General features: G+C 49.6%; 1 protein-coding gene across 1 annotated transcript in view; it reads right to left on the bottom strand.

The window, feature by feature from the left end:
• IRAG2 (inositol 1,4,5-triphosphate receptor associated 2) overlaps positions 1–13,856 on the bottom strand; it is a 47,566-nt gene that overhangs the window by 1,225 nt on the left and 32,485 nt on the right. Inside the window, exons 23-37 of the mRNA XM_069963935.1 lie at positions 12,932–13,010; positions 7,341–7,384; positions 7,214–7,260; positions 6,409–6,504; positions 6,241–6,290; positions 6,057–6,108; positions 4,172–4,223; positions 4,064–4,091; positions 2,684–2,824; positions 2,438–2,572; positions 2,214–2,358; positions 1,522–1,559; positions 1,379–1,438; positions 764–822; positions 558–659 (exon numbers count right to left, since the gene is read on the bottom strand). Coding sequence (XP_069820036.1) covers positions 558–659; positions 764–822; positions 1,379–1,438; positions 1,522–1,559; positions 2,214–2,358; positions 2,438–2,572; positions 2,684–2,824; positions 4,064–4,091; positions 4,172–4,223; positions 6,057–6,108; positions 6,241–6,290; positions 6,409–6,504; positions 7,214–7,260; positions 7,341–7,384; positions 12,932–13,010 — 1,128 coding nt within the window. The remainder of the gene's footprint in view (positions 1–557; positions 660–763; positions 823–1,378; positions 1,439–1,521; positions 1,560–2,213; positions 2,359–2,437; positions 2,573–2,683; positions 2,825–4,063; positions 4,092–4,171; positions 4,224–6,056; positions 6,109–6,240; positions 6,291–6,408; positions 6,505–7,213; positions 7,261–7,340; positions 7,385–12,931; positions 13,011–13,856) is intronic.

The following is a 13,856-nucleotide window of genomic DNA, read 5'->3' as shown; positions in this document are numbered from 1 at the left end:
CTGGTCATGGAGCCCCAACTGCACAGCAAGAGGGAACAGGGTGCACAAGCAGCGCTGCCAGATGGTTGGCTGGTACTGGCCGTCGCGCCCAGGGATTGAGGAGCTCCCCGGCGCTTCTTCCCGCAGTGCTGACACGCGTGGTGTGCACAGTGCCGCCAGGGTCTGAAGCGAGGTGTAGAGATTCGTGACCTGAGCACCACCTGTGTGATAAGGCACCGAAATGCAGAGCAGCAGCGTCAGAGGATCAGACACTGGGAAACATCAGAGGCTCCCTGGGCTGCCGCCGTCGTCATCATCCTCCCCCCACACGACAGGGCTACCTGCCTCCCCACAGAGGACGGATGCAACCGTGTCGGCTACTAACAACAACAAACACCCCTACACCGTCCGAGGTACAGCCCCCCAAACACCAGCCTTGTCAAGGCCCATATAACTGATACGTGGAGCAGTAAGCCCGGACAGGGACGTTACCTCGCCCTGATTGTTCCCTGGGTTAATGTACCGGCAGGGGGGGGGAGTGACCCCACCCTGTGCAACACCTCATCTCTACCACTTACTCCTTTATGGCGTTCTCCTCGTTTGGCTCCGGACGGGTGTAGTTGTCAACAAATCGTGACAGCGATGGGCGGTGCTCCGTCTGCCGGGCGCCCACCAGCTTCCTGGGGACACAAATGGGATGTTTACTTAAAGGGGCCCTACAACTAAAAACAAAGCAAGTCACCTCTAAGAGTCCAGCACAGTAGGACAAGGCTCCCGCACTCACCAGCTGTTGGATCTCCGGTGCTGTAATTTTCCATCGAGTTTATCGCCTCCAAACATATCCTGTGAGACGGTGAGGGAAGAGATCAGAGAATGAAGGTGATGCAGAGGGATCCTGGCAGGAGGTATGGAGGACCTCGGCATCATCCCTGTGCTACACACAATGCTGCCACTAGATGGCGCTCTATGATATACTACCCCGACACAGAGCTCAGCCTGTCTGCTGTGTGGCTATATGTCACAGCGGCCAGATATGGCGGCTTCCTAACCTGCCGACATGCACTGAAGGGTTCTCTGGGACAGTGAGTCGGACCCCCAAACATATAATATAATCAAACCATCACCGATCAATGGCTAGAAGGGCCACGTCACCAGGTCCTCTCCACTGTTTACGTGGTACAGCGCCATTCATCCTGCTGTGGCTGTGCCTGGTACTGCAGCTCTGCCATTTACTTTTATGGGACTGAGCTGCAGTATCAGGTACAGCGACTACATGGAGCCGTTTATCATGTACCCCTGCAGGTATTTAGACTGTGGACACAACAAAATCTCAGCTGTGAGAAGTATTAGATCAGGTTTCAGCCTCTCGATGTGAATAATAAGCTGGGAGAAGTGATACCATGGGTGATCCGATGCCTCTGGGGTACGCCGGCATGCTGACTCTCCTGGCAGGGGACACCTGGTAGAGAAGGTTAGGGTTATTAATGGAGAAGGCTTAGGACCCCCGAGACCCCACAGTGCTGCGCTCCTCACTGCACTCACCTTACTCGCTATAGATGAGGCCAGCTTCAGGGAATCCTCTGCAAGAGAGCGGACATGACGGACGTCATTACCACTGGCCAAGCAGGGGTCACTCTGACCAAACATTCATCCTAGCCGATTACACGTCCCCAACCCCAGCCAATCCCACCCAAACCTGACCCCAGCCGATACCACCCAGGGTCCCCAACCCCAGCCAATCCCACCCAAACCTGACCCCAGCCGATACCACCCAGGGTGCCCAACCCCAGCCAATCCCACCCAAACCTGACCCCAGCCGATACCACCTAGGTCTTCAACCCTGCCCAGGGTGCCCAACCCCCCGCCAATCCCACACGGGTCCCCCCAACCCCAACCATTCCCACCCGGGTCCCCCAAACCCCAGCAGATACCACCCAGGTCCCCAATCCTGGTGGGGTGCTCAATTCCCACCTAGGTCACAACCAAAATCTGATCCCACCCGGGTCCCCCCAGCCAATACCACGCAGGTCCCCCGACCCAGCCAATACCACACAGATCCCCAATCCTGATGGGGTGCCCAACCCCAAACAATCCCACCTAGGTCACCAACCCAAGCCCAATCCCACCTGGGTCACCAATAGATCCCACCAGTGTTCCCCCAATCCCACCTGTGGTTCTCATCTCATGCCGATCCCACCCGGGTCCCCCCAACCCCAGGCCATCCCACAGGTCACCTCTGTCGGTGGTGCAGGTGGAGCGGTCGCTCTGGTGCATGGCCTCCCGTAGCTCCTCCAGCTCGGCGTGCTCCTTGGCGTACATCCTCTTCAGGTTCTCCACGTGCTGGATCATCACCTCCACTGCTTTACTGACTCTGCTCTCCTACAATACACAGGACTCCTGGTTTCCGTTCACTGACAGCAATGACTTTGTACATTTCTCTTGGACGTGGCGTCCTCACCTGGTGGATGGCGCCCAGCATCTCGGAGCGGCTGGCCACCCGGGCGGTGTGCTGGCTCAGGAACTGTAAGCTCTTCTCCAGCTTCTTCACGATCTCCTGGGTCTGGTTGTCGTCCTCACAGAGCGGCGTCAGCGCCTGCGGCGGGAACACAGTGTAACTATGGGGACGGCCGCCATTGTGTGGGCGGAGTCATGAGATCACATGGAGGAGGCACACTGAGCCTCATCACCACAGTCAGGTCTTCACCTCCAGCAGCTTCTTGCAGCTCCCCAGCTCCTTCTTCAGATTTTCTTCCGCTAAATCTCTGGACCTTTCCTCCAGACGCAGCCGCTTATCCAGCGTGAAGATGTCGCACTTGAATCCGAGCGAAAGACGAAGAAACTCAGTCTGAAAGAAACAACATTATATGATTTATACAACGCCACCTCCTGCTGATTCAGTATCTCAGCTCACATCTCCCACCACCTCCTGCTGATTCAGTATCTCAGCTCACATCTCCCACCACCTCCTGCTGATTCAGTATCTCAGCTCACATCTCCCACCACCTCCTGCTGATTCAGTATCTCAGCTCACATCTCCCACCTTCTGCTGATTCAGTATCTCAGCTCACATCTCCCACCACCTCCTGCTGATTCAGTATCTCAGCTCACATCTCCCACCACCTCCTGCTGATTCAGTATCTCAGCTGACATCTCCCACCACCTTCTGCTGATTCAGTATCTGAGCTCACATCTGTCACCACCTCCTGCTGATTCAGTATCTCAGCTCACATCTCCCACCACCTCCTGCTGATTCAGCATCTGAGCTCATGTCTCCCACCACCTGCTGATTCAGTGTCTGGGATGGCGGTGGTTGTACTGCTGTTCTATAGAGACACTGAATCAGCAGGAGCTGGTGGTTGGAGAGGAGAGCTCGGGGCTCTGGAGATTATGGCCTCATTCATGTGTCTTTAATTTTGTCTGTAATTGTGAATCTGAAATTATGGACAAATTTCCAAACGCCTATTCACACAGCTGCAATTTTTGTGGATGCGTGAACAGGCGATCCATACCGGGGAAAAAATAAGTACAGATCATACTATATGTCATAGTCATAGCAACTGCAGCATTGGTCACTGTATAGAACGTAGTGGTGGTTAATTGCGGACCACAAGTAAGGCACAAAGTGCTGTCTGAGCACAAGTGTGCATGAGGTCTAAGACAGGATGTAACAGCAGAATAGTGAGTGCAGCTCTGGAGGATGAGACATGATGTAACAGCAGAATGGTGAGTGCAGCTCTGGAGGATGAGACATGATGTAACAGCAGAATGGTGAGTGCAGCTCTGGAGGATGAGACATGATGTAACAGCAGAATGGTGAGTGCAGCTCTGGAGAATGAGACATGATGTAACAGCAGAATGGTGAGTGCAGCTCTGGAGGATAAGACATGATGTAACAGCAGAATGGTGAGTGCAGCTCTGGAGGATGAGACATGATGTAACAGCAGAATGGTGAGTGCAGCTCTGGAGGATAAGACATGATGTAACAGCAGAATAGTGAGTGCAGCTCTGGAGGATAAGACATGATGTAACAGCAGAATAGTGAGTGCAGCTCTGGGGGCAGCACCTGCCTCTGTAGACATCTCACCTCCATCTCCTTCTCGGTACTTGAGCAGCTGAAACAGAAGAAACAGATGAGAATCCGAAACAGAGGAGGAGACTGAGGAGTAATGCTGAGGACCCCGCCACCACTTACTGGTTCTCCTCCGCAGGTGAGGGGCTCCTAACTGGGGACACCGCCACTGATCCTAGTGTATGGAAGACAGAGAGGTAACTTAGCCTGACCATAGTTCGGGCACGATGGGAGTTCTCCCTCCACAGGTGTATCCAGCCGTATATGTATATATATATCTCTGGTCAGTGACTGCCTGGATTAGACTCCTATCTGCTTATACTGGATGGTAACAGCACCATCTAGTGGTCATTATGTGTATTGTCTGCAGCTTTAGCCCTGTGCATTATGGGTAGTTCCTAGTTCTTCCTGTTCCAGCATGGGCAGCAGCCATTTTACCCTGTTTCTTCAGTGGAGAAGCCTCACACTGTATACTGGGAACAGGTACGAGGCACCGAATGACGGTACAAAACCTGGCAGAGGACTGTATGTATTACTGTGTGTCGCTGCATCTGATCGCTCTATATCAGTCCGGATTATCTGCCTCATCTTATACTGGACTGCAGATCAGCCCTATCATATATCCTGTCCTGTACACACACACACACACACACACACACACACACACACACACACACACACACAAACACACACACACACTATATATAAATACACACACACACACACACACAAATTATATATAAATACACACACACACACACATTATATATAAATACACACACACATTATATATAAATACACACACACACACATTATATATAAATACACACACACATACACATTATATATAAATACACACACACACACATTATATATAAATACACACACACACACACACACACACACACATTATATATAAATACACACACACATACACACATTATATATAAATACACACACACACAAATTATATATAAATACACACACACACACACACACACATTATATATAAATACACACACACACACACATTATATATAAATACACACACACACACACACACACATTATATATAAATACACACACACATACACACATTATATATAAATACACACACACACAAATTATATATAAATACACACACACACAAATTATATATAAATACACACACACACAAATTATATATAAATACACACACACACACACACACACACATTATATATAAATACACACACACACACACATTATATATAAATACACACACACACACACATTATATATAAATACACACACACATTATATATAAATACACACACACACACACACATTATATATAAATACACACACACATTATATATAAATACACACACACACACAAATATATATAAATACACACACACAAATTATATATAAATACACACACACACACACACACACACACACAAATTATATATAAATACACACACACCTTATCCTAAATTATCCTATTATGAGAAGGATGTGTGTAGTGGGGATCTTCCAGCCCTCATCTTCCTCAGGGGTCCCTTACTATCACAGACACTATGACCCCCCCCCTTCACCTTCCTCAGGGGTCTCCCTCCCCCACTATCAAAGACGCTATGACTCCTTCTCTCACCTTCCTCGGGGGTCTCCCTCCCCCACTATCACAGACGCTTTAACCCTATCCCCCTCTCTCACCTTCCTCAGGGGTCTCCCTCCCCCCACTATCTCTCACCTTCCTCGGGAGTGGTCTCCCTCCCCCACTATCTCTCACCTTCCTCGGGGGTGGTCTCCCTCCCCCACTATCTCTCACCTTCCTCGGGGGTGGTCTCCCTCCCCCACTATCTCTCACCTTCCTCGGGGGTGGTCTCCCTCCCCCACTATCTCTCACCTTCCTCGGGGGTGGTCTCCCTCCCCCACTATCTCTCACCTTCCTCGGGGGTGGTCTCCCTCCCCCACTATCTCTCACCTTCCTCGGGGGTGGTCTCCCTCCCCCACTATCTCTCACCTTCCTCGGGGGGCGGCCGCTTCTCGCTTATTGGTGTCACAGCTGAAGATTTCTAGAAAAAGAGGAAATAAAATGACATGTAGTAAAGTTGTGATTAAATATCCGGAGATTATACTGGGGGGAGGGGTCACTGCGAGTGTCGGGGCTGCTGGGAGTTGTAGTCCTGCACATCCAGCCTACTCACAGTGTCGCCATCTTTGGAGCAGTCTCTGGATTTGTCTTGTACGGACGAGGCTGGAAAACAGACAGCTGTGGTCAAAACGGCCATAAGATCATGAGGACCCCCCGTCAGGCCGTTACCCAAGCAATGGGATAAGTGACCCCCACAGTACGGATGAATACGGATATTTACGGTCAGTCACAGCCAGGTCTGAATATTCCGGATTTGTCGCTACGGTTTCCTTCTCGCCGCCATCTTTATCTTTCTGCGATGACATCAGTTCAGAGTCTGCGACAGAACGGAAATCATGGAGACCAGGATGAAAATCTCGCCCCCAAAAGTACCCTGGAGTCACTTAGGACAGCGGGATGACCCCCAATAGGGCGGCCACCACCACTGGCGGCATCCCCCGATCATGTACCGCTATATCATCGCCGCCCAGGAGTCGGGAAATCCCTACAGAATTGGTCATGGCGGCCAGACTGGTGATGACCCAGCCAAGCCGGAACGTTCTAGATTCAGGACGTGTTGTGTAAATCTCCTAAGTGGCCCTCGTGTTACACACAATATCCCCCTCCCTACAGGACGCCGTGTGTGTTTACAGGACAAACTGCTAAATCACCGGTAATTGCTCAATCCCCGCCATCAGCGCCTCCTGTTGTAATAAATAATATTGACAATTTGAGGGATTTAAGTAGATGAGTTCTTAAAGGAACCGCACACTACATGAAGTCGGGGCCTGTCTCTTTAAATCTCAGCCAGGAAAAGATACACTGATGCTGTGAAAGCCACACCCATTTAAAGGGAGACAGCACTGCTCCCCCCTGCGACCACAGCGGCGCAAATTCTCACAAACGCAATAATCGTGACCCAGAGTTCAAGTAAATCTACAGAAAACGTAAAATCCTCGACTTTCCTTCTCTTCAAGGAAGCTCTGCAATAAACTAACATCACAGCATATACCCCCCCCCCCCCCCTTAAAGGGACAGGCACTGACCTGCTGACGTAAGGGTGTTATTGAGCGACTGAGAATTCATGGAAATGCTGGGGGAGAAAAAAAAAATTATAATAAAATGATGAAATGAAATAAAAACAGAATCATTGACGAATTTCAGAATCCTGACCTGGAGGCGTCGGCAGCGTCTGCGCGATTATCAGCGCAAATCTCCTGAAATATCAGAACAAGGGGTTAATCTCCGCTGACTGGTGTTTTATATCAGCTCGTGTATAGTTTATACTGGGGGAGGGGGCGGCTGCAGCTGGAGTCATCATGCTCTATGATAAACCCCCCCCCCCCCCCCAACCTCAGGGCAGCATCCATCCGGAGCTCACAATAAGCATCTATAGGTCACTGCCACATACTACCCCCTCAGCTGTATCTCAGGGTCACTGCTACATACTTCCCCGGTTATATCTCAGGATCACTGCTACATACTCCCCCCGGCTGCATCTCAGGATCACCGCTACATACTCCCCCAGCTATATCTCAGGATCACCGCTACATACTCCCCCGGTTAAATCTCAGGATCACCGCTACATACTCCCCCGGTTATATCTCAGGATCACCGCTACATACTCCCCCGGTTATATCTCAGGATCACCGCTACATACTCCCCCGGTTATATCTCAGGATCACCGCTACATACTCCCCCGGTTATATCTCAGGATCACCGCTACATACTCCCCCGGTTATATCTCAGGATCACCGCCAGTGGCGTAGCTATAGGGGTCGCAGTGGTCGCCATGGCGACCGGGCCCCTACGCTATGGGGGCCCGCGCGGCCCCCCTTGCCACTTGTCTCTTTAAGCATCCCGAGAAGCTGCGGCCACACATCTTCTCAGGATGCACAGATCGCTTTCATGTTCCGCCCGCACAGTGAGTGGGCGGAACATTAAAGTAAGCAGAATGCAGGAGCAGGACCTGTCAGCGTCCTCCTCCTGCATTCCCTCCCATAGTCCGCCGGCACTTCATACCAGCAGCCTATGGGAGGCCGGGACGTGACCTCTCCATCAGGCGTGATGTGACGTCATCACGCCTGCCGGAAGGGGCACTTCTGGGGGCATTATTAGCTCATGGGGGCACCTCTGGGGGCATTATTAGCTCATGGGGGCACAGCAGGGGGCATTATTAGCTCATGGGGGCACAGCAGGGGGCGATTATTAGCTCATGGGGCACAGCTGGGGGCATTATTAGCTCATGGGGGCACAGCAGGGGGGATTATTAGTTCATGGGGGCACCTCTGGGGGCATTAGTTCATGGGGGCATCTCTGGGGGCATTATTAGCTCATGGGGGAACCTGTGGGGGCATTATTAGCTCATGGGGGAACCTGTGGGGGCATTATTAGCTCATGGGGGAACCTCCTCTGGGGGCATTATTAGTTCATCACAGCAGGGGATCCTACATACAGGGGGCACAGCAGGGGATCCTACATACAGGGGGCACAGCAGGGGATCCTACATACAGGGGGCATCCCACACAGCGCAGTTACTTTGGGAGCCAACAGGAGGGAGAAAGGAAGTTGCTAGAAATGGGCGGAGCCTAAATTGTTTGTCTCGCAGGTTCTGAAGAGATGAAACGTATCTGGAAGAAATCATCATGGAGGTCCGGGCCGGATGGAGAGGAAAAGGGAAAGTGACTCCTCAGATCAAAGAAGACGTCACCTGTGAGTCACTGAGGGCCCATCAGCCTTTAGCTACGCCCCTGATCACTGCTACATACTCCCCTGGCTATATCTCAGGATCACCGCTACATACTCCCCCGGTTATATCTCAGGATCACCGCTACATACTCCCCCGGCTATATCTCAGGATCACCGCTACATATTTTCCCGGTTATATCTCAGGATCACTGCTACATACTCCCCCAGCTATATCTCAGGATCACCGCTACATATTTCCCCGGTTATATCTCAGGATCACCGCTACATACTCCCCCGGTTATATCTCAGGATCACCGCTACATACTCTCCCGGCTATATCTCAGGATCACTGCTACATACTCTCCCGGCTATATCTCAGGATCACTGCTACATACTCCCCCGGTTAAATCTCAGGATCACCGCTACATACTCCCCCGGTTATATCTCAGGATCACCGCTACATACTCCCCCGGTTATATCTCAGGATCACCGCTACATACTCCCCCGGTTATATCTCAGGATCACCGCTACATACTCCCCCGGTTATATCTCAGGATCACCGCTACATACTCCCCCGGTTATATCTCAGGATCACCGCCAGTGGCGTAGCTATAGGGGTCGCAGTGGTCGCCATGGCGACCGGGCCCCTACGCTATGGGGGCCCGCGCGGCCCCCCTTGCCACTTGTCTCTTTAAGCATCCCGAGAAGCTGCGGCCACACATCTTCTCAGGATGCACAGATCGCTTTCATGTTCCGCCCGCACAGTGAGTGGGCGGAACATTAAAGTAAGCAGAATGCAGGAGCAGGACCTGTCAGCGTCCTCCTCCTGCATTCCCTCCCATAGTCCGCCGGCACTTCATACCAGCAGCCTATGGGAGGCCGGGACGTGACCTCTCCATCAGGCGTGATGTGACGTCATCACGCCTGCCGGAAGGGGCACTTCTGGGGGCATTATTAGCTCATGGGGGCACCTCTGGGGGCATTATTAGCTCATGGGGGCACAGCAGGGGGCATTATTAGCTCATGGGGGCACAGCAGGGGGCGATTATTAGCTCATGGGGCACAGCAGGGGGCATTATTAGCTCATGGGGGCACAGCAGGGGGGATTATTAGTTCATGGGGGCACCTCTGGGGGCATTAGTTCATGGGGGCATCTCTGGGGGCATTATTAGCTCATGGGGGAACCTGTGGGGGCATTATTAGCTCATGGGGGAACCTGTGGGGGCATTATTAGCTCATGGGGGAACCTCCTCTGGGGGCATTATTAGTTCATCACAGCAGGGGATCCTACATACAGGGGGCACAGCAGGGGATCCTACATACAGGGGGCACAGCAGGGGATCCTACATACAGGGGGCATCCCACACAGCGCAGTTACTTTGGGAGCCAACAGGAGGGAGAAAGGAAGTTGCTAGAAATGGGCGGAGCCTAAATTGTTTGTCTCGCAGGTTCTGAAGAGATGAAACGTATCTGGAAGAAATCATCATGGAGGTCCGGGCCGGATGGAGAGGAAAAGGGAAAGTGACTCCTCAGATCAAAGAAGACGTCACCTGTGAGTCACTGAGGGCCCATCAGCCTTTAGCTACGCCCCTGATCACTGCTACATACTCCCCTGGCTATATCTCAGGATCACCGCTACATACTCCCCCGGTTATATCTCAGGATCACCGCTACATACTCCCCCGGCTATATCTCAGGATCACTGCTACATATTTTCCCGGTTATATCTCAGGATCACTGCTACATACTCCCCCAGCTATATCTCAGGATCACCGCTACATATTTCCCCGGTTATATCTCAGGATCACCGCTACATACTCCCCCGGTTATATCTCAGGATCACCGCTACATACTCTCCCGGCTATATCTCAGGATCACTGCTACATACTCTCCCGGCTATATCTCAGGATCACTGCTACATACTCCCCCGGTTAAATCTCAGGATCACTGCTACATACTCCCCCTCCCCCCAGCTGCATCTCAGGATCATAGTGCAGCTCTTAGCGTTTACTTTATGCAAATCCAATATATTTTTTGCCTTCTGCTTTGAATCTTTACAGAAACCCAGGTCAGACTGTGCGCTGGGACCAGTCGCTGTGGGGGAGGGGTGGATGCTCTGGGACCAGTCGCTGTGGGGGAGGGGTGGATGCGCTGGGGACTCGATCTGGAGATCTCAGTCTAAACACAGCGCCACATGCTGGTGACGACTTGTATGACACCAGTCACACAGTAATTAACACCGCCCTATGTGATACTCTATCAGTCTGGAGTCACATAGCCGGGGGACCCCCGCCGCGCCGAATCCTCTCCACAAAGCGTTAATGGCGTCTTGCCCCCCTCCCGCCGGCGCGGCAGGAATTCGTGGATGTAATTTCCAGCTTTTTATGACTGCGTTTCGGGCGCTGACAGGAGATTTACGCTCCTGACACAAGAGCCGCGTCTTCTGCAGCTACTTAGATTAGAAACACTTCAGATTATTACACTAAACAGCGATCAACGGCCGGACGGCAGACACTCAGGATTAACCCCCTCACCCCCGGCCGCCCAAAATAGGGGCCCCAAACCTGTATACAAATACCCTGGGGCAAGATGGGGACATCACCCATCCCCCGCCACCAACAACAGTCTCCAATAACTAAGGGCCACATAACCCGAATCCTGATGGGGCCCCAACATCCAGCCGGGACCTCTACAACTATAGGGACAAATATGGGAGACAGGAGGGATCCAAACCGCCAGAGACTGCTCATCCCGAGCCGCTGACTCACATCTACAGCGTCACCCCCGCAGGATTAACTAGCACTCCGCCCCTATATACGGAGTGTGGTCAACTACATATACCTGACCATAGGGGGCACTATTATAGTAGTTATATCCCTGTATATAGGAGCAGTATTATAGTAGTTATATCCCTGTATATAGGAGCAGTATTATAGTAGGTATATCCCTGTATATAGGGGGCAGTATTATAGTAGTTATATTCTTGTATATAGGAGCAGTATTATAGTAGTTACATCCCTGTATATAGGAGCAGTATTATAGTAGTTATATTCCTGTATATAGGGGACAGTATTATAGTAGTTATATCCCTGTATATAGGAGCAGTATTATAGTAGTTATATTCCTGCATATAGGAGCAGTATTATAGTAGTTATATCCCTGTATATAGGAGCAGTATTATAGTAGTATATCCCTGTATATAGAGAGCAGTATTATAGTAGTTATATTCCTGTATATAGGAGCAGTATTATAGTAGTTATATTCCTGTATATAGGAGCAGTATTATAGTAGTATATCCCTGTATATAGGGGGCAGTATTATAGTAGTTATATTCCTGTATATAGGGGGCAGTATTATAGTAGTTATATTCCTGTATATAGGAGCAGTATTATAGTAGTATATTCCTGTATATAGGAGCAGTATTATAGTAGTTATATCCCTGTATATAGGAGCAGTATTATAGTAGTTATATTCCTGTATATAGGAGCAGTATTATAGTAGTTATATTCCTGTATATAGGGAGCAGTATTATAGTAGTTATATTCCTGTATATAGGAGCAGTATTATAGTAGTATATTCCTGTATATAGGAGCAGTATTATAGTAGTTATATTCCTGTATATAGGGGCAGTATTATAGTAGTTATATTCCTGTATATAGGGGCAGTATTATAGTAGTTATATTCCTGTATATAGGAGCAGTATTATAGTAGTTATATTCCTGTATATAGGAGCAGTATTATAGTAGTATATCCCTGTATATAGGAGCAGTATTATAGTAGTATATTCCTGTATATAGGAGCAGTATTATAGTAGTTATATCCCTGTATATAGGAGCAGTATTATAGTAGTTATATTCCTGTATATAGGAGCAGTATTATAGTAGTATATTCCTGTATATAGGAGCAGTATTATAGTAGTTATATTCCTGTATATAGGAGCAGTATTATAGTAGTATATCCCTGTATATAGGGGGCAGTATTATAGTAGTTATATTCCTGTATATAGGAGCAGTATTATAGTAGTTATATTCCTGTATATAGGAGCAGTATTATAGTAGATATATTCTGGTTCTTACCTTGGAGAAGCTTCTTTCCATCTCTGACCCTGTGATATCCTCCTCATCCGTCTGGATTCCTACAGCTGTCAGTATGGGTCTGATGTAGAGATAGTAGAGTTATGTCACATTTTGAGTTGTATTCTCACTTCTCATTTTCTTTTCTCTTTCTGACAGTAAAGTTGTCTAAGTTCTGAATGTGACATCTTTCTTGACTTTCTAGAGAGCAGCAATGTGGCTCAATAGACAGAAGGTTCCTGTATGCTATTGCTCCCTGTAATCAGCCACCGTAACATTAAGATCCTGGGAGGTCTGCGATTCCGGCGCTCACTCAGTTATTCACAGAATAACGCTCTCACAGGGTTACTGGCCCTTTAAGTGCCGATTCCCCCGCCCGCTCTCTGAACACCTGGGACGCTTCACTTTTTTTTTGCAATTGGAAAAAAAAGTTAAATGTCAGTCAGATTTTCCTGCAGCTGCCGGAATGGAGAACTGGAAGCTGCAATTTACTAAAAAGCAGCAAAAATCGGGGGGAGGAGCCAGATACCGGTGTCACATGATCAAGTCTATTATTCCAAAACTGGGGAAATTGTGTAACGCTCTCAAACTTTTTGTCTATTTAAGAACTTACCTTTTCACTTCTACAAATATGACCCAATAGTAATGACAGCTGAGGATTTGTTACAATGTATCAGTCTGTTGATAACCAGCCATTTGTGGTGCCCCCAGCCTCTGCTTGCTGTCAGTGAATGGCAGACACCTGGCTTTCTATGCCCCCCCCCCTCGTCGTATCGTAGAGTGGCAGCTGGGCCTATAGATGGTCTCAGCGCAGCAGCTGGCAGCCCGGCGCCCGGAAGGTTTACACCCTGATTTGTTTATCTCCTCATTCTTTCCACACGTGTGTATTGTCGGCCGCAGCTTTGCATGTGTTTAGTGTGAAGCTCCA

Source organism: Dendropsophus ebraccatus, chromosome 1 (genome assembly GCF_027789765.1).
Source record: "Dendropsophus ebraccatus isolate aDenEbr1 chromosome 1, aDenEbr1.pat, whole genome shotgun sequence".
NCBI classification, from domain to species: domain Eukaryota; kingdom Metazoa; phylum Chordata; class Amphibia; order Anura; family Hylidae; genus Dendropsophus; species Dendropsophus ebraccatus.
Note: the sequence above shows the minus strand (reverse complement) of the source record. Positions and strands in the feature narration are given on the sequence as shown.